The 21,559-nt window shown below is 41.6% G+C and overlaps 1 protein-coding gene across 4 annotated transcripts; it reads right to left on the reverse strand.

Moving 5' to 3' along the window:
* Nucleotides 1–2,472: 2,472 nt before the first annotated feature.
* arhgap22a (Rho GTPase activating protein 22a) lies at nt 2,473–20,486 on the reverse strand. 4 transcript variants are annotated; one of them, XM_070542431.1, is made up of 11 exons: nt 20,324–20,461; nt 17,416–17,578; nt 9,978–10,174; nt 9,466–9,553; nt 7,819–7,947; nt 6,656–6,866; nt 6,425–6,557; nt 6,272–6,345; nt 5,814–5,935; nt 3,661–4,624; nt 2,473–3,586 (listed from the first exon to the last, which is right to left on the reverse strand). In XM_070542431.1, the coding sequence occupies exons 3-11, from the start codon at nt 10,158–10,160 to the stop codon at nt 3,367–3,369; spliced, it is 2,124 nt and encodes a 707-aa protein (XP_070398532.1). In that variant the 5' UTR covers nt 10,161–10,174; nt 17,416–17,578; nt 20,324–20,461; the 3' UTR covers nt 2,473–3,366. The 4 variants fall into 4 exon arrangements, with proteins under 4 accessions (XP_070398532.1, XP_070398531.1, XP_015799756.3 ...); XM_070542430.1 differs by lacking the exon at nt 17,416–17,578 and having other exon boundaries at nt 20,324–20,486; XM_015944270.3 differs by lacking the exon at nt 20,324–20,461 and having other exon boundaries at nt 17,416–18,624.
* Nucleotides 20,487–21,559: the final 1,073 nt, after the last annotated feature.

Here is a 21,559-nt window from a genome sequence, read left to right on the forward strand (position 1 = left end):
GTATTGGTTTTAGTATAGCTATTCCGTTGACACAGTAAATACTAATTACACCATCAGTGTGCAGTTTTAAAACTGGTAAGCATAACATTCAGCTTTGCTGTTTACCATCTTCAGAAATAGTCTAATCCTTGGACATCCCTCTCAGAACCTCCTAGACTGCAGAGGGGGATGTAACAAAGGAGTGTGGTGCCTTGGTCTGCCTGAGTGTTCGCGGCTCCCGGGTCAGGGGGTTTAAGATTTTTGGCGTCTACCTGATCGATCCCGGTGGCTGCCTGGTGGGATCTGAGTCCCTGGGCTCTGTTGGGTCCCCGGCGGGGCTGGTCGCCCTTGGGTCCCGGGTCGCTGGGTTCCGGGCTCGGCCACCTTGGGGGTGGGAGGCTGCGGGCGGACCTGTGGGCTTGTCGCTGATATCTCTCGGGCTCTGCCAGCTGCTGGTTGTGACCCCCGGGGCAATCCTCCGTGCCTCTTGAGCAGGGGCTGGAGCTTTTCTGGTTACAGTCTCCCTGGGGTCCCTGCGCTCTGGGGCAACTCTTGGATCTCTGGGACTTGGAGCTCCTTCTCTATTTTACACGTCTTTGGGGGACCGATCTGTAGCCCTTCACACTCTTTATTGGACCCTGCTATAGAGAAACCTTACATATACAAGCGCGGGTACACACACACAGGTGCTCACATGGTGCTCTCATAAGTATTGTAAAAGAAGTTAATTTACATCTAATTAAGGACCCGTGAGACATTAAGATTCCACAGTGAACATGAAATCAATCTTACGGACCGCTGAGTTATTTAACCAGAAGATTGGAACTTTTTATTGCAGGGATTTTGTAACACTTTGTATTAACTGAGAGACAAGAGAAGAGAGAGTCCTTTAAAACGTTTAAGACAATTTATTTCTAAACAATTTAAACAATTTTAAACAAGACTAACTCTACTCTAAATGACAAATGGATCTGGTGTAATGAGACGTGAGATGAATGGTGTGTGTGAGTGATGTTATTTATCAGAACTCTCGTATCTGGAGAAGCAAGTCTGAATGATGTTGTGATGTTTTGCTTCTAGCTATGATCAGAGTTTGATCGGAGTTTCATAAACACATGAGACGCCATATTTGTCGCTCCACACATACCCTTGCTCCACACATACCCTTGAGATGAGACCTCTGGACAGATCCAGAATGTCAGGTCCTCGGACCCCCCTTTCGGTACAGGAGCCGGTGGAACAGCGTCAGCAGTACGACAAACTAGTCTTTGGATTGTCTTCACGTAAAAAGCGACAGGTGGTTCACGGCATCAAAAGGGACCCCCTGGTTTTATTAATCTGGATGTTTTGAATTCTGGTCGAATCAAAGTTGGCAGATTTATAAACACCACAGAGACTATGCCACGCTTCAGAAAGAAAGGTTCTGATTGGATCAGTAACAGCAATGTGTCATGCGTTTACATTACGTGTATCAGCGTGCCTAGTGCACTCAATTAAAGTAATTTACTTATTAAAGCATACTAATCATAACGTTATTTCACAGATCGGTCAACATTATATTATTGACTAACGCTTTGTTTTGATTAGCTTTACTACAAATAGAGTTCTTTGATTTATTAAAAGAAAAGAGTCCTTTATCTTCATTCTTCTTTTGCTGGAAAGAAAACAATTTTAGAAGCGAATGCATGACCTTGAGGCAGTCTCATGCACTCGAGTACTGTGTCAGAGGCATCTGTGGAGAAAGGTTAAATAACCTTGGAGGAATAGCTCCTTCATCATGTTACAGTATGGACTTGGGCATTTTCAACACATGTATTTAAGGCTGTGGTTGGCACTTAATGCACTGTGAGTTATTATCGTGTGATTGTTCAGTAAAACAATGTTGATTTTATATTTCCTCATCAGGTTGATGCAGTGATAGCTTGCTCTTGTTGTATTGTTGTGTGTCCCTTTTAATTTATTTGTTTGGTTTTCTCTTTCTGCAGGTCTAGAAGCAGACTCTTGTTCATCATTGATTGTTTATTTTTGTGGAACGGCCAACAGTAACCCAGAATAAAGATCAAAAATGGAAAGAACAAGTTGGAGTCATTATAATATCCTAAAAATGTATTTTTAAATGTATAGGTGTTTAAATGTATAGGTGTGACAAAATCAATTAGTGTAAACTTTTATTTTGACAAGCCTAGCAGGGGAAATAACGTATTTTGATGACCACTCTGATTGGTTAGTGAAAAGCTACAGTAAGCAGAAATGTCCCTTGCTGGCTGGAACACCTACTGGCTCCACTAAACTAGCCAGTGCGGTGTCTGGCCAGCAGAGGGCTGCGAAGTGGTGTCAGATATGAAACTAGCCAAATTTCTAACTCAACAATCACTGATATCAATGTAGATTACCAAACTATCTAATGTTACTTTAAACATTCATGCAGACATTTTTGAAATACCAGGAATGTGATAAAAAGCACGTGAAACAAATGCATAATATACCTTCTCATTGTTTTCAGTTATTTATTTTAAGGCAGCTACTATTTATACGTTTTATTTAGAGATACAATTAAAATGCATTTTCACTTTTCTTACATTGTATAATCTATGCATTAGTGTAATCAGTGACTGAGCTGTACATATTGCCGACATATGAATGTTTCCCGACAGGTATTTCCCAGCTGCCGTGTCTCAAATTCCCAAATTGTCCTTTTATTCTTTTTGTGGTTCAGCAGTCCAGAAATCAGTCCTTTGGTGTATCAACTCCCAGAATGCATATTGCAGGCATTTTCCCTGCCACATCTCAAATGAATGCTGTAATTTCCTGTTTTAGGGGTTTAACACTCTTGCACCTCATAAAAAATAAGACGGAAACAAGAGACTTGGCAAGACTTCTTTTTCTGAGCATAAGTGCAGGTAATACTATAAAATAAAAACATTCAGCACCGCTAGGTGTCTCTTCAGAGTTTGGCCAAATGTTACCAACTAAAAGTAAAGCTTGTGTGGTGTTTTAGAAAGTGAGATGAACAAATTTTAGCTTTAGAGTTTCAGATTGCCTCACTAACAGACCAATCACAGGATAAATATAAACTTTAAGCTTTAACATTGAAAAAGCTTTAAACATTTGCTCTTTATTTACTGTCAGACATGTGGATGGTAGCACTTGGAGTGTAAGGCTTTTACTGGTTTTTCAGAAAGAAATTTAGTAAGTAAATTATCCAATTTGTAGGAAATTTTCTGGAATGACAAACTGAGAAGTTCTTGGTCCAGAGGAGTTCTTGTTTGGCATCAAAGCTGCTCAGTGGAGGCACAGAACAAAAGGGAAATATGGCAATTTATCACTGCATTAGAGGTATTGGTTCATAAAGGCTTTCAGGACCAGACTAAGGCAGTCTGTTCTGGTCTAGTCGGCCCGCGGAGCTCCCGTTGTCAGATCTCCAAGTGTCTTGAAGAATTCCTCCATCTCTTTTTGGAGGAGAAGGTTTCGGTTTTCAGCATCTTGATGTGCCCGCTCTGAGTTCCTGAGTCGGATCTTCAGCATTTGAAACTTCTTCTTCTCTTGGTCCAGCTCCTCTTCAAGGCGGTTTACCTGGGCCTGGTATTTGAAGCAGGACTCCTCCAACCTCAAAGAAGACATAAAGGGGTTACATGTTACGTTCAATGCAAATCCATTAAACAACTGAAAAACTCTACTTACTTGCGGAGGGAGGTTTCATAGCTTGTCCTCTGTTTTTTCAGCTCCTGTTTGAGTTGGGTTACTTTCCTTGCGGATTCTTCATTTGCTCCTGTAACATCCTCTTCACTCCCACTTGCTCTAGGGTCTAAAGTATTCGTTCTTTCTGCTGCTTGTTCTAATTTTGTTACCTTACCACTTCCCTCTGTTTCCGACAACGAGATCTCAAAGGGCGTCCAGATGGAGGAGGTGTCGGCAGGCAGGCTGAGGCTGGAAGGTGCGACATTGTCATAGGCGGACAGTCTGTGAGGGTGGTGAAGGCCTCTGTGAGACAGGGAAGTTTGAGAGCATTCATCATCAGAGTCTCTCTGCGAGTCCTTGTGTAGAAGAGGAGGGTCTTTGAGAGAAAGGGCAGAATCCTTCAGTGACAAAGAGGAGTCTTTCACTTTTTCACCAGATGAGGTGGTGCGTCTGTGAGCTCGAAGAGACGACAGGCCACTCATCAGCCAGTTGCTCCCAACAGCTGCAGACACGTCCCCAGCCGAGCCCCCCATTTTACCCTTTGGTCCTCCAGAGGCTGCAGTGCCCTTGAAGGAGCACCTCCATGAAGGAAGAGCTTTAGACTGTTTGCTGGGGCTGACAGCTACTTCAATTTCTCCTTCTGTTTTTCCTTCTACTCCTCCATCCACATTTTCTTCTAGTTTGCCTTTGTCTTTAATCTGACTGTCTTCAGACAGAACAGGGCTCTGTACAGTTGGATCATCTGACAAAGGAGCAAAAGACGAGGTGATTTCTTTCAGGGGTTTAGAGCTTACATCTGTGGAAGTTGGCGGGTTAGTTTCTTCCTGTGAAAGCCACTCCACTTTCCCCTTTTGAAAGTCTTGTTGGCGTGAGGGAATCTTGTTTTCTGTTTTGAGCTCCTCATTTGGGTAAAGTCTGCGGTGCTCACTGATTAGCACGGTCATGAGATGCTGCACTTGGGAACTTCCTGTTCACAGCGACAAACACACACGCATCAATTTTTTCTTAAGTATCTTAAAAAATGCTCAAATTTGACTATCTGACCCTGCGTTATGATACGAAGTAGGTCATTTTTACATTTCCCTTAAGCCCCTTCCCTAGCCTAAATCATTTACACAAGCCTAGAGCGTTGACCAATATAGTTGTGTATCCACAAGTTGAAGCTATCAATCAACAAAATTACAACCCGGTTTCCGGCCTGTACTACACTGTGACGCAGACGCCTTAGTCAGCTTAGGACATCAACCTAGCTTGAATGCTAACTTGACCTGCATTCAGTTTGTGTCAGTCTGTAAACTTCAAGCTAACTGTGGAAGAAGAGTTAGGGGAACGGAAAGGGATTTACCTTTTGTGTATTGAAGCTAAGTGATAAACTTAGCGTTAACCCCTACATTACATCAGACTATTATATTAGCCTGATGTGGCGTTAGCAATGGTCACAAGTGGCAGATCCCTGCCAGTTTTAGATGTTTCCCTGGTTGAACACTGCAAATTTGATTAAAACAAGGCATTAGCAGCTCCTGCAGAACCCGATGAAGGCTGAGGAGATAATTCAGCAGTTAGCATCAGGTGTGTCTGAGCAGGGACATATTGAAAACATTACTTTTCTGTAAGTGCTACAGGCTATTTGTGTGGACAGTATGAGGAGTGGCTTTCAGCTCCTTCCAGAAGGGAAAGGTAAATGGTAAATGGCCTATATTTCTATAGCGTCTTCTTAGGGTTTTACAACCCCCCAAGGCGCTTTACAACACAATCTGTCATTCACCCATTCACACACTGGTGGAGATGAGCTGCAATGTAGCTACACCTGCCCTGGGGCGCACTGACAGAGACGAGGCTGCCGAGCACTGGCGCCACTGGTCCCTCCGACCACCACCAGTAGGCAAGGCTGATTAAGTGTCTTGCCCAAGGACACAACAGCAGAATTCTCTTGTCCGAGCCGGGATCGAACCTGCAACCTTCCGATTACTGAACAACCCGCTCTACCTCCTAGTAGTAACTTCTGCTGGGGGAACAGGGGCCGCAGCTGTAGCTGTTTAGATTTCAAAATCCCCTCCTCCTCTCATCAATGACATCACGCTACTGACCCCAGCTATAAAAGCATTTACTAGGAACAGCAGAAATGCTAAACAGTCACATTTAACATGATCTCCAACCTTCCATCATTGTAACAGGGTCCTCCACTCTTGGGCGAAGGATGTTGGGTCCAAACACAGTGGCTAAGTTCTGAACGCTCATCTTATTGTCATTGGAGTGCAGCTGAACCTCATCCAGAAACCTAAGAAAACAGAAGGAAAAGCAGAGCTTAAATCTGTAATTGTTGCCGCTTCTCTTAGAAATGACTTGCATAGAAGAGACGAGCTGAGTCATGGCTGCGGCTGATGAGTGGGATCAGATTGAGACTATGCACAGTGTAGACATAGCTCGTCATGCATTCAGTGATGCCTCTTCCTTTGACGTCAGTGATGTGGGTGTAATAACAGCTTTCTCTGGTTTGACATACTGCCAATCATTTATAATAAAGCAGCAACTACAAAGGCACTGACAATAAAGCCTGTCACTGTCAGACAAAAGGCTGATTCTAATGGTAAACCACAAGACACAGTTTACTTACATGCAGATGTATTTCAGGATGTTGTAGTTGACCTGAGGAAGAGATTTCACCTGTTTGCCTAATTCAACGATGCCCTTTGAGAAAAGAAATCAAATAAAAATGAATTACCAGAAGAGCAGCATAAATTATCAATGAAATGCTTAATTCAATTACCGTTTCTTTATCCTTGGTAAGAGGCTGAGCACAAGAGATAAACTGAGTGTATTTGGAGAATGGGATTATGGGCTCTGGCAACTCTCTTATGTACAGCTTTAGCAGTGATGCCACTGTGTGGACGTCAGTGGAACTGCAGGAGAAAAGGGCTGCAGGTTTTACGATGATATTCTTCACAGATCACGGCTTTTCACGCTGCTTTACTTAAAACGCCCCCTCCTGATTCCTCACCTGTCAAAGACTGGCTTCTCGCCACGGTCAAAGGAGTCCTGCAGTTCTCGAACATGATTGGTCTGCCCAGGCGCCCTGAAAAGGCCCTCCTCCTTGAGTCCATGTTGGCGAATGAAACACACACACTGCTCAACCAGCACGGGGACCGCTCGCTGAGGGCCACTTTGAGCCTCATACAACATTGTCTCCTCCAGGTGTTGACCAAAAATACCTGCAGCATCATAAACATATGCATCACGTAAAACCACATAGATGAATGGCTCATACTACGGCTGCACAATAATAATATTGGCTGATGTTAGTAATTTTTTTTAAATATATCGGTAATGGTTCGATAAGAAAAACTGAGCTGATATTAACGACATATATTTTACCAACATTTCTTCCATTGTGTTGGGGGGGGGGGGGGGCAGGGGGTGATGATGTGTAATTGTTAAGTCATGCGACAACGATTGCAATCTCAGAAGCGTAAACGTTATTATTCATGTTTTCATTTATCATGCTTTATGCTTTTATTATTATTAAAGAATGTTTCATTTACCATGTTTTATGCTTAATGATTTTACCATTTGAATGCTTAAACAGTTGCTGTATTGTAAAGTTCCCTCATGAGACTTTAAGGGTGTTAAAATCGGACCTAATGTGACCCAAGGATGACCTGAGGAGATCCGCTGTTCTGTCAATTGCTGACTCGTGCAACTGTTTGCCACTCATCGTGTGATTAGACACTGAAAGTTCTGTGTGTAATAATGAATGCTCTTTGTTTTAAACTTGTAACAATTTAAGACTGAGAGCTGTGTTTCCCTCCTCCCTTTAGAGCTCTTCAGGCATGTAACTAGGAAGCTCCCAACTTGTAATAAATAGAGGTGCTCGGATTCCAAAGGCCAGAATGGTTTGGAGGAACTGTCAGCTCAGTGGAGACTGGGTTAGTGTGGCCTTATTCCATTCTCCTCGAGCTTAAAACAGAATTCTGACTTTTGTGTCTCTTTCCTTGTGTTGTGTTGTTATATGGTGTCTTAGGTGCTTAAACCTGACTATATATATATATATATATATATATATATATATATATATATATATATATACACAGGTTTAGGGTGGCTTTTATTTGTTTTTTTTACAACATTTAAATACATGTAGATGTGTGTGTTAAGGCGTCACACCTCCGCCGAGTGGAGCCCATATAGCTCTGCGTATGGCTCTGACCCATTCTTCCATGTCGCTCTGTGAGTTGGCCATCAGTAGGAATGATTCATGGCTCATGCCGGTTCGATCCTTCTCTCCAGCTCCCCCTGAAGACACAGACTTATTTCATTACTCTCTGGATCAATGCAGCAAAATGAGCCACACGTCTCAACACGTTGAGTAGTGTACAACAGATTCCAGTTTCCCAAATTGCTTTGCAGCAGTAATTGCAGAATAACTGTAACCATGTATCCAGTATCAGTACTTCCAATAACCTTATTAGCCCGAGCGCCCCTGTAAAGTACAAAGACACGGTCTTGCAGCTCTGTTTTAGCCTCCTCTGAGTGCAGTCAGCATGAGACCTCTCTGCCTGACATTTAAGGTTGACATTTGGCTCATTTCATCAGACCTTTGAGGTACGTTGAATTCTCTCCCTTCAAATGAGTTTGGGAACGTTTCTTTGAAGGACAGATAGAACAAAGGTTGCACTCATGTATTGTTCAAATTGTTTTCTCCAAATTAATCCAAAACAGTTTTGTTCAAAATTGGATCTTGTATTGGGTGCTGCTGCCTATCGGAACTTGTGTTCATCACTATGTTTGAATCCATGCTGTTTGCTGGTGTGTTATGTGTGAGAAAATTGTCCCCTGGAGACAGCAGCAACTGCACCATGTTTCTCACTCAGCTGCCTTTCGCTTTCTGTTCAGGACCTGTTTTCTTTACACCTTATTTTACTAATAAATTGTGTCTACAATGTCAACTGCATGTCACATATGACAACAAAGCATTTTTGCATGATGCAAACAAGTACGAATTGTTTTTCAGAGTACAAACAAATGTGGGTAGATGCAAGTGTTTCCTTATGTAGTACAGACAACTTAGTTTTACTGTATATTTTACATTAAAATATTTTTACAGAAGCCTACATGCTAAATATGTCTAAATATTGTTCAATTAATAATTGACATCAATGCACACATTTTCTTGTATTAAAAATCTGAACTTTGCAAAGATCTTAAAGGGGAAATATAACTTCTTTTTTAGTCACAAAAGTTCTATGGTCAATGAAAACCAAAAGTCTTATCATATAAAGTGATTTCAACAATTTTACTCTTGACAGTTTCAGTACCTTCCAGAATGCACCATTTCAGGGCTCTGTCATTTCAAGAAAACAAGCTGGAGCTGGTCACGCCCACCCACCCCAGCCTGCTAAAAGCTGAGAAGCTTGAATATCTGGGAGGGTCTCAGAGTAGAACCACTGCTCCACCATCAGCAGCATCTCTCTCTTGCGTGTGAGGTTTTTTTCTAATTTGTGACATCACAAACATGGACACTTTGAAACAGCTTGTTTTAAGCATATAATTCTTAAAATTAAACACTGACAGAAAATGGATGGAAGGGTTTTTTCCACATTTTGAGTGTTTATAGAGGCCGTACACATCCACAAGCCAGCACATAAGGATGCAAAAGGTGAATTTAGCACAGTAGCGATAAAATGCCACAACCTTTTTCTTTTCATTTAAACATCAACCTGGTGATTTGTTCACTTATCCCGGCTCTTAGGCGGCAGCGAGCATCATCGGCATCTCTTACTTCCTTACACAGTTGTCGCCATGCCAACTCACCTGGAACAATTTCAAAAAGGTGGCGACCGGATTCATCCTGATTGGCCAGCACCTCATTGACCTGACTACCCTGAAGCGGAATGCAGCCCTGCGAGAGAAGAAAATAGGTGTGAAACAGACCGACAGACAAGCAGGGGCTCTGGACTCGGACGTGCAGCGCGTTTTAAACACCCCAGCACACTGGGCAACTGTCCAACACGGGGAGGTAAATGTGATTGAAGCAGAGATGACTCAGGGAAACATCTCATCTACTTAAACCTCTGATGGTTTTGGATGCACTTGCATTTTGGATCCCTCCAGCAAACAAGACCAGATGTCAACGATTACAGCAGAACTAAGCGGCTGCTCGTTATCAGCGTCAGGTTGGGCAAAACTCCAAATGAATCCAAGTTTGTTTGAGCAATGGATAATTAGATTCTACTAAATACAATGTGGGATAGATAGCTTAACATCCAAAATGTTCAGATCATATGAAGTTTGAGTGAATCCAGACGACGATAGATTTGCCTCACCTGTGCTTTGTTTTCATCCTGGTCTTTGTAGAAGTACAGAGCCTCGGCTCTCAGGACAAACCAACGCAGCTGCCAGTTTTTCATGATACTCCGTTGCCTTTTCAGCCAGCCTGCCTTCAGAGTTTTGTCTTGATCCTGAGGAGAGCAAGGCCTGGAGAGTCGAGACAACTCTTCCAGGACCATGCTCTTTGATCGCGCTGCGAAGACACAAATGTTGAGATAAATCAAGACGAAACGGCTCACCTGATCTCACCGTCCAGAGATAAGGAAACATGCATGAAGGTGGAATTAAATAAATGGGATTTAGTCAAAGAAATATTGTCCATAACTAATATTGGTGAATGCATTTTTTGGTGTAGAGTGAATCCAACATAGCCGCACCTTTTTTATGTTTACAGCTCAATACTCAGTTCCTTCCAGTGCCTTTTATTAACAGACAATTTTGCTGATGCAGACAGAGCAGGTTTGCTCTGAGTCATGTCCTGCTTTCCTTGCTACAGAATGATTACAATTATGGATTATATATTAGCATCTATGTGCCAAAGCTACAGAGCAAAAGCAGTGACAGGGTAATGACCCCTGGGGAGCTGAGGACAAAGATAAACACGGGGCTGTGGGAGAGGGAAGAATCAATGCCGTGTAATTTTTTTCCTGTTAATTGCATCCTGCATTCTGCTGAGGGCAGCAGGGAAGGTATCTGTGAGGGGTTGGATGGAAGTCTGTCTTTCCATTTGTTTCTGCCGCTTTCCCTGCCTCCCTCGCTGTGATGCTTATCAGATCTCTGCCTGGAATTTTATTTCACCCCTGCTCTGTATGTCCTTCTTCTGCAGAGTCACGGTAGAAGGGAGGAGAGCGGAGTACGAAGCACAAACGCTGCATGCTGACAGCAGAAGCAGGCAAGGGGAGGTCAATATTTATAGCAGACATGCCCGTATCTTGCACGTCTTTATTACTGAGACAGGAAACCTGAAGGAGGAACAGGATTTCATAACTGAGAACAAGAAATGAGCAAAGTTAACCCTCTCAGGCTCAAAATAAGTTTTGATAAAAGGACCAACAACTAAGTCCTTCAGGGGTACTTCTGAGTTAAAAAGTGCTCATGAAATAAGTATGTGGAGTAACCAGGTAGGTAGGTTTTAATGTTGCAAATCTGCAACGCCCGCCTCCAGAGGGTTAAAAGTGTAACCTGGTGATCCAACTGAATCACTGCATCGCTCGCCCTATCATTGGTTTAGTTATCCTAAAAAGGGATTAGCAAAAGCCTCTACCAACTGCTTGATTTGCATAACAACAAAAGTCTCTTTGCATTGGCTGGGAATTGAACTTGGGTCAACTGCTTGGAAGGCAGCTATGCTTACCACTATACCACCAATGCCAGTTGAGATGTTTGGAATCACTACGATCAGAAAGGTGAAATGACTGATCTTTATTGGGGTTTGAAATTTTACATTTTTATTGCACACTAAACAAATGTGACTTGCATCATCAATGACTGCTGCCAAAGAGTCAGATCAGAAACCGTTATCTGTGTACAATTGGATCTATATTAAGATGATACTTTATCCACAGGAAGGCAACAAAATGTAATCAAAGAAAGACGTTTAGATTTTCAACATGACACAGAGATGTCCACCCAAAAACCTGTGGCAGTACCAGAGCTAAAACGGTCTCCAATGCTGTACATCACCATCAAATTATGTTTGTTGACAGTCTGAGGCCATTGTATAGCTTTAGAGACACAAAAACACTAGTCCAGAATTTGGTTCTTAGAGCTTATGTGCTACATTAAATGTTTACTCTTAAAGGGGCATTATGGAAGTTTGACAGCCAAAACATGTATACAAATAATAAATGTCTTCTTCATACATTCTCCTGCAATGCCCTGGCCCTGTAGAATGAGCCCTGGCATTTTTACTGTGATTGCCTGTTTTTCTGTAAAATCACAGAAAAAGAGAGTTGCTCGGGTCGAGCAGGCTGCTTCATGCGCGTTCACTCTCAGGCATCGCCCGTAGCATTTGCTATCAGTAGCTTTAGCAGCAGAGAGAGAGGTAGTGCCACTTTGTCGCTGTTCCTAACGCCTAGTGATGAATCTAGCTACATTTCTGAGGACCCTTAGCTACTTTCTTCTAGATATTTCCTGCAAATTAGCAACAAAATAGCCATTTTCGCTCTGAACTGTTCTTTGAACTTTGTTTCAGCTGTCATCAAAGATATAAATATTACAGATACCAAAGACATCATTGGAGCTTTAGCTCACCTGGTTAGACATCGGGCTCTTGTGTAGGAGACCCACGTTCGATTCTGGATGTGAACATAGTTTATTTAGAGTTTCTTTTTTACATTAATGGTATTTTTTTACAGTAATATGCCCACATTTTTATTTGAGACTCGCCGAACGGCATTGAATTCACAGATAAAAAAGATGTGGGTTCAACTTTCATTTTGGAACAATTTTTCAAGCAAGGGAAGGGAATGATCTGAGCATGAGGACTGACCCATCTTAAAACTTTGCCGGCTGTGCTGAAGAGAAAGGTACAGAACCAAATTATTTAATTAATTAGCTGCGTGTTCTTCTGTCCTCTGTCCTCCGGGCCACCCACCCACCCACCCACACACACACACACACACACACACACACACACACACACACACACACACACACACACACGGGACTGCCTCAGCTGTTATTTTTGTTAAGGAGTGTGCACGTACAGCATGCGCGCCTCGTGCACGAGCCTACTATTGAAGTTGCCGTTACGCTTTTGGCCTGAGGGGGCAGTCGCGAGCATAAAAATTCAAAACTCCGTAAAGTCCCTTTAAGAGTGCTTGACAGCTTGTTGAATCTAATACATTTGAACCTAATTGCAGAAGTTCCGGAAGGCCATTTTACACACCGATAGGATTCTAGGCTCATTTTTATGGCAACAGAAATCCATCCCAGCCACAATATGTCTCTGTAAATTAACACTCAATCACCAACTTTGTGATCTTCAATTAATAAAAAAAAAAGAAGACACGACGAGACGATCACAGAGTTCACGAATTAACAGCAAATTTAAAGACACATCATGAGATGAAGGTAAGTTGTGCAGCAGGTGTGTGCACCACATTGGAAAAGATAAAAAGTCGACTGAAATAAATAGAAACAAATAAAATAACGTGAACAAATGCTAAATGCATTTGAAAAGTATGAACCCTGACCCCATACCCTAATATTAAATAATAACCAAATTATTGACATGATAGAACCAAAAAGGCATTATGATTATAGAGCTGATCTTGATATTGAAAATACATTAAACAACATTTATAATAAAGTTATGTAGGACTTAGTAATGGAAGATAAAGCAGATTTAGGACAAAAATGCTAAATTAGAACAAAAATGACCAAAATCTTCTATTATCTTTCTATCTTCACATTATATTTTAATTAACTTTATTGAATAATTGTTGATAATTATGTGCCCTCACAGACACAAAAATTGGAATTTATCAACTCATTTATTCTGTAATATTTATTTATTGTTTGTGTACTGATAAAACCCAAACTAAATTATGTTACATGGGTAGAGATAAAAACAGTCTAATAATTCTCATCCTGATTTAATCCTAAAAGAGTAGATATGATCCAATCTAATGACAAAAACTATTAGATTAAAGTGAAATAAGACCATTTCCCCTCTACAACTGGGGTTGTCTAAATCCCTCTAAATCCATGTAAAACAGGAAACTATTTCACAATAGTTGAGATGTTATGTTTATTTATTTGGCAGATGCTTTTATCCAAAGCGACTTACAATTTATAACGTATAGGGCATGTTGTGATCTGTGGGGGAAACCGGAGTACCCGGAGGAAACCCACTGGAAGAACACTCAACTCCACGCAGAAAGGCTGCAGCCGAGTTTCGAACCTGCGACCTTCTTGCTGCGAGGCAACAGTGCTAATCACTGCACCACCATGTTATCTCAGTTATCTCTGTCTTTCAACATATTTTGTACCAGAAATTAAATAACACAAAATTAAATAATTCAGTGCATTAAATTGTCATAAAAGATCATTAAATAATTTCCGTAATCTAATGATTTGATTCAACAAACACACACAAAACCCTAAAAACATTCTTAAGAACACAGATTCAACTTTCTGATGGAATTCTGAGAAAAATAAAAGGTTATTTTGGAATTAAAATTAAAATTCAAACATCTTTCGATTCATAAGTTCTTTCATTACAATTAGTAGAAGAAGTAGAAGTAGAAGTAGAAGAAGAAGAAGAAACTATCTTATATAATGTCTCTCAAGATAAAAATCACAAGGCACTTATCCATCTGTGAAGAGATTTAAAACATTCTAGTTTCCCAAACAGCATTTTCCTCTGGTTGCTTTTCACTTTGGAGCTTCAGAGAGAAGATCCAGCTCAGCGATGCTGTTTGAGTTTGTTCTGAACAATACAGCGTAGAAAAAAAGTCAGAGGAGAATCTAATCGAAGGCGAACGCCATCACAGCAAATGAGGGATGGCAAAACCACGGGATGTGGCGAGAAAACCGAAGGGGCCTCTGCACTTCAGCTGAAGGAGAAAGCAGATGCTCTTCTCTTTCCCATCATTCTTTATGATCTGATTGTAAATCTGGTCTCCAGCCAACAGCTGCAGGTGGACAAAAGACGCAAACGCCCTGATGAAAGCTGCAGAAGTGTAGCCAGGGTTTAGCTTTGCCGTGGTTAGTTTTGTTCATTGAAAAAGGTTTTGCAATACACGTACGTTCAAAGCATTAATCACATGGATACGCCCAGGTTCAAAGCAGACGCTGAAGTGAGGTCTGGTTTTCTAGGAACCTCCTGCATCAAAGACAATCAGCAAGTATTTCTGCTCTGCATCGTAATAGCTTCGGTGTCACGAGCAGATCTTCTGATTTACAGCATCCACATTCATCTTCCAGCAGGCGTGTGAGAGGCGTGCATTTAGCAGGCCCCAGCTTCAGGCCACACATGGGTTTTACCCTGCGTTACAGAAGTTATGTTTGACAGTCAGCTGTTGAGATTTAAAGGACTAAAGCATTCCTCCCCTTTAGAGTTTGTCACCTGCCGAAAACCAAGATGCTGAACATTGTTGGAGGCAGAGCAATCTCCCCAGCAGCCATGTTTTACTAAACGCCATCTCCTCCACAATCAAATTAGCTCTGAGTTAAGTTAATCAGCTGCAGGAGACATGATGGATTACATCACCCTAAGCCTCATTGAGCATTAAAAAAACAGCTGAGGGCTCAGAAATTTCAGATCCTGCAGCAAAAGTCAGTGAATTGCATGTAACACCCACTGGTGTGCACGTTTGACTCTAGCATGGAGCTACTACACTGATTTGATGCCTTTGTCAATGAAAGCGACTGATGATGTTGCAAAGACATCAGTAAAGACACTGCAGAGATGATGAATGAAAGGAGAAAGGAGAGAACAGGACTGTCAGAGAGGGAAAAATGGAGAATGAGGAGGAGGGATTGTGCTTACCCCGACGCGCCTGTTTTATCTTGGGGCTCAGCATGGTTACCGTTGCTGTGCTGCTCCCTCTCACAGAGCCATGACTGCATCCCTCTGTTCACACACTACTACTCCTCCTCACACACACTCTGAGCCTCTCGCTGCTGCCTCACCCTGTTACTCATCATCTTCTCAGAGCATCTCTCCCCGATCACGCTCTCGCACTTGCACTCTGATTTCATTCTCTCACACACAGATGAACACGAGCACTTAAGCATGCACTCCCCTTTTCCTTCCCTCTTGGCTCTCATCTGACTCCCCGTCTCTGTCCCACTGGTCCGGCGCGTACCTAAAGCCCTGCCCACTCCGACTCTGTCTCCCTTCTTTTCTGCTGCACACTCTCAGTATCAGTTTCTCACCTTCTATAAATATGTCCTACTCTGTTTTTTACCCTTTTTAAATAATATTGCAGACCTCTCCAGCTGTTCCGAGGTTTGGTTTTGGTCCCTGCTGTGTCTGAAGTAAAACCTCAGATCAATATATATCACATATGTCAGACTCAAGGCCCGCGGAGCATTTTTATGTGGCCCGCGAGATAAATATCAAAAATATATTAAAACTGGCCCACTGGCCAATTTTACCACAAAGACGCGCCCCCTCCTTTGTGTTTTTTCCAGCGCCTGCTGCCGGTGTCTGCAGCTCCGCTGTCTCAGACAAACTACACTCCTCTCACTCAGCGCTGAGTTCACTCAGCTGCTGTTTTCTGACGTTGAAGCCCAGAAACGGAGATTCTAGCTGCTCAGTAATGTGTTCACGACTGAAAGAGAAAGTTTTCCAACTAACTTCCAGACAGAGGTGATATAACTCCAGCGAGCAGCGACACGCTCAAACCAGCAGGACTCTGTGGTTGTTTCCTCCCCGACACACAACAACGTGGTCAAGCTGCTCAGACATGTTCATCAGCACAAACCTATGTGAGCACCTGTTGTCATCTAATGTTGTCATTATTATGATGAAGATGAACAAAACAACAGGAGTCTCCTCCTCAGCTCAGATCAACCTCATGATGCAGGTATCTGGCTGGAACAGGTGAGCATCACAGTAAACCAGTGGAGCAAACTGAGCTTTAAATATTTAGGTTTTATGCTCTTTTTCTGCTCCAAAACATGAAAGTTAACAGGTGAGATGTTGCATTTTCATTTAAGATAAAATGATATTTTTATTTTGTTGTTGGCCCGTGAGAAAAGATTTAACCTACAGTAAACAGGAAGTGGAAAGGCTGCAGATAGATGAATAGAATAGAAAATCCCTTTATTGCTCCTCAGTGGGGAAAGCTAGATGTCACAGCAGCGATGACGCGTATTACAGGAGAAAAAAGGAGAATAAAAAATAAGAAAAATGAATAAACAAGAAAACATAAATCCTGAATAGATTTTAAAAATGCTGAATATACCACAAGTAATGAATACCACTGATGCATTTTATTTAAAACTGACTTGCTCGTGTGTCATTTGGTTATTCCACATTCAGTGTTAATGCAGAAATATGTTTGTTTCCAAATTTAAAGGTTCAAAATTGCATATATGTTGGTAAAGAAAATGTGCAAATTTGCCGTCACTTTTTCAAAAAATATTAAGTTTGGCCCTCGACTCCGTCCCAGAATTTCATTTCAGCCCCGTGTGCGTTTGAGTTTGACACCCCTGATATATATGAATTAATGGGCACTACTAAATATTTCCTGGTATTGCATTAACTGTATTTACCGTGATACATTCTCTATATTCAAGTTCTGCAGGTTGTTCAAATGGCTTGTTTTTAAAAACCACATCAACGCAGCTATGATGTGTTGATGTGTATTCAAAGGGGACATATTATGACTTTTTCTTAAGTTATAATATATTTAGTCGATTCCAAATCCCTCTCACATTAAGCGATTTCAGCAGCTTTATTCATGACTGTTTCAGTACCTTCCAGAATGAGCTGCTTCAGGGCTCTGTCCGTTTAAGTACACAAGCTGGTGCTGGCCACGCCCACCCATCCCCTGCTTAGGAGAGAAGCTCGGAGTAGAGTTGCTGCTCCTCCAGCAGCGGCTCCTTCTTGTACGTGAGAGGTAGTTCTGTTCCACTTTCCCTGTTTATGATGTCACAAATGGTAAAATTATGAAACAGGCTGTTTCAGAGACATAGTTCCTAAAACTAAACAATGGCAGGAAATGGTTGGACAGATGTTTTTCACATTTGGGGCGCTTATAGAAGCAGCAGAGATCCACATGGCAGTACAACATGTCCCCTTTAAAGGCAGAGTAAATAACTCTGTCACTTTTTAAAATGATTGTCTTGACCTAGTAGGAGCTAAAACATGGGTGCACAGTGAGCAGAAGGGGCACTAGAGCGTGTTGAAGTCACTGTCTAGATTGTTTTTTTTTATCTGGTGGCACCATCTAGTGGCTGACAAGCATATCACATTTTGATCTACTTTCATTTTCATATTCAAGACTAAAAGCAACGTCACTTGTTCATAAACGTGCTGCTCTAGCCAGTAAACAAAGCTAAAACACATTGTTTTACAATTATTGTGCTCACGTTATGTTGTGTTTTCATATATTCACAATATAAAGACTTACTTGCCCACGAGGAAGGTTGCCAACCTGCATTTACTTGCAGGTACTTTTCTAAACATTTGAGCACGCTCTTTGATTACCATCTGTACATAAGCAGTAGTCTAACACTATTGGTTAGCGCTGACCAGCTATCAGTTCATACTGCATTGAGCTCTATGGGACAGGGGGTGGGGCTTAGCAAAGAAAAAAAAGTATGGATGTATTTCCTACATTATATCACAATCACCTTTATGTATTTCTGAAATATCATTCAGAATTCCTGAAAGGGGAAAACTCCAGACAGCAGCTTCAAAGCAAGCCAGAACTCTACTGTCACTTTGAGGAGTAAAACTCCCTTTTAAGTACTTATTTTACAATGTTATAAACTTGAAAAGAAAAACAAAATCCTTTCGATTAATCTGCCAAACCCACTTCTGACCTCAGATAACCTGCAGGGAGATTTCTCTGATGCAGGAGTTAAAGTTAAAGTCAAAGTCCCATCAGTTGTCACTCACACTGATGTGTGTGCAAAATTTGTTATCTGCACTTGACCCATCCCCTGGGGAACCATTTGGTGGTTTAACCCACAATCCAATCCTTTTAATGCTGAATGTCAAGCAGGGAGGTAGTGGATCCCATTTTTTCCGAAGTCTTTGGTATGACCTGACCAGGAATCAAACCCTGATCTCCCATTCTCAGGGCAGACACTCTACCACTAGGCCACTGAGCTGGTACTTCACAAGAAGGTGGAAGGTTCACCTTAAACACTACATCATCACTAAAGGAAGCATTCAGACCAGAGTGCAGAGCGACATTTAGATCAACAAGGCAGAGTTATTTAGGTTGTTTTGTAGAGATAAAATATATATAAATGTGTATATACAGTATATATATATATATATATATATATATATATATATATATATATATATATATATATATATATATATATATATATATATATACTGTATATATATATGTATTTATTTATTTAAATAAATAAGTAAATAAATAATATTGATAATATATCAGCAGAAGCGATCTATCAGGGGAGCTTAGGGGAAATTCCCTAGTTAAAAAAAGAAAGATGCTGACTACAAAAAGGTTGATTAGAACTTATTCTTGTACATTTCACAATTATTAGCAATTTTTTCTAAGGTCATGAGCTTTGGGTAGTGACCGACAGAATGCGATTGCGTTACAAGCGGCCGGAATGAGTTTTTTCCACAGCTGGGCTCTCCCTTAGAGATAGGGTGAGAAGCTCGGTCATCCGGGAGGGGCTCGGAGTAGACCCGCTGCTCCTCCACACCGAGAAAAGCCAGTTGAGGTGGCTAGGGCATCTGGTAAGGATGCCTCCCCGGTGAGGTTTTCTGGGTACGTCCAAGCGAGAGAAGGCCTAAAGGAAGACCCAGAACATGCTGGGGAGACTATGTCTCATGGCTGGTCAGGGAACGCCTTAGGATTCCCCGGAGGAGCTGGTCCAAGTGGCTGTTGAGAGAGAATTCTGGGCCTCCCTGGTTAGGCTACTGCCCCCGCGACCCGACCCCGGATAAGTGGCCGAAAATGGATGATTAACACTTTTTTTTTTCAGATTTAGAGAAAATTATTAAAACATTCTTGTTTGCTTTCATGTCTGACGTGACTCATTCAGATTTACATTCTGAGCACGACTGCCACACTTCTCTGCGACTCTGTAATCTGTCTGGTCAAAGTCGCAGCACTCATACGCGTGATGCTCTTGTTCTGATTCGGTCAAGGTAGTTTTTAGTGGAAGTGATAAAACAGAAGATTGTCAGGTTTATGAGTGTGGACTGAGACCAAAACGCAGCCGAAAGAGAATGTTAGATGTTGATTTTACAAGCAGCCACAGATGACAGCACACATGGATGAGTGCAACATTTGTAATCTGTGAGTCTCCACAGAATTAGATTTCCAGGTCAATAGAAAGAGCTCGGAGCCTTACCTGTCTGTCGCTGCTTCTGTTTGTTACTGATCTGAAGAGTCTTGGATGGTTTCATGTCTCAAAACCCTTCTGTGGACCATGACTGGAGCCATTTATGGAGCCACAACACACAGAGGTGTATTTTCAGCTCCTCAACCATTACAATACTAAAATTCCTCTCTTCTACCTTATGCACGGCCCTCAAGAAACCAACCAAATGATACTCACAAAGAAGCATTATAGTCGCCATAGACATGTGCCTGAGGAATGCTGATGCCAACAGATTCGGATAGAAAGAAGGAAGTATTGAGCCAGTCATGAGAGTGTTACTTGCCATATAATGTCAGATGGGCTGCCCAGACATCCTCTTGGTTTTGAGCAACTCTGTGCCATGAAACCATCACATAGAACCCAAACAGCTTCTCTGATTACTTATTAAAAACTAACAACAACACAGCTGTGATGCTCTCCTGTTGTGCTAATCAGTTGGCTTCTCACACAGGAAGTGAGCTGTCTGGATGAAGAAGTGAAAACTGGTGACTTAGGAGAATATTAAAGAAGTTTCTCTCAGATGTTTTACTGTAAACTCCTCCTGGTCAGCGAGTTAAAATTAATGGTCTTATATGTAAATTAATAGAAAGTGTCACCAGTCTCTTTGTGTCTAAAGATGGAATAAAACATGAAGTTTTTAATGCAAAAAGGGGATTTTTATTAACCCTTACCCAACGTTTAAATTTTCTAACGTTAAAATCATTTGAGTCCAAAAAATGCACTTACAAAGCTTCTCATAGAAATATTATAAAATATTTCATGAGTCCCAATTTTTTTACATGAATTTCATCCTTGGCTTTAGCCTTAACAAAATATAATAAAATATGTGTGTTTCTCAGATGTAACCCCTTTATTGCCAGGTTTATTATCAAAACCAGAAGTTTGAAAACTGTTCAAAAAATGAAAAACATCAAATCAGTTTTTGTGTGTTATGTCCAGATGACCTTTTTTGTGGGTAAGTTGTCACAGCCTTGGAGTGTCACAAATAGGCATAAAAATATTTTTTGCTCACTTTGTAGTTTTTGTGTGATGTCATATTTTCTAAAATCCGCACTGTTAAAGTCCTTTGAGCACAAAAATATGCACTTACAAAGATGGCCAGTTGAACACTTTATTAAAGCACACGAACAAAGAAAAAGTGTGTGTGTGTGTGTGTGTGTGAGAGAGAGAGAGAGAGAGAGAGAGAGAGAGAGAGAGAGAGAGAGAGAGAGAGAGAAACACAGGGGGGAGTGAGCTAACAGCTGCAGGTTAAGCACACAACTGATGAGTGCTCCTCGCACACTGCCTGTCCACATTTTCTGCAAAAGCGTGCATGCAAGCCTGCGCTTCGGTATGTAGCTCACCGTGGTGGTGGTGGAGGTGAAAGCGAAGAGGTAGGACAGAACCGCTCTGCTTCTCATCTGCAGCAGCTGTGGGGGCAGCTCTGGCTTGTTGCGCCTACCTGTTCCCACAAGACACATTTTATTTTGGAGCAGCTCTTCTCCAAGGGCTTGTGATGTGAAAAAATTGTCCGTGGTGA

The sequence above is a fragment of the Nothobranchius furzeri genome, chromosome 12 (assembly GCF_043380555.1).
Source record: "Nothobranchius furzeri strain GRZ-AD chromosome 12, NfurGRZ-RIMD1, whole genome shotgun sequence".
Taxonomy (NCBI): Eukaryota; Metazoa; Chordata; class Actinopteri; order Cyprinodontiformes; family Nothobranchiidae; genus Nothobranchius; species Nothobranchius furzeri.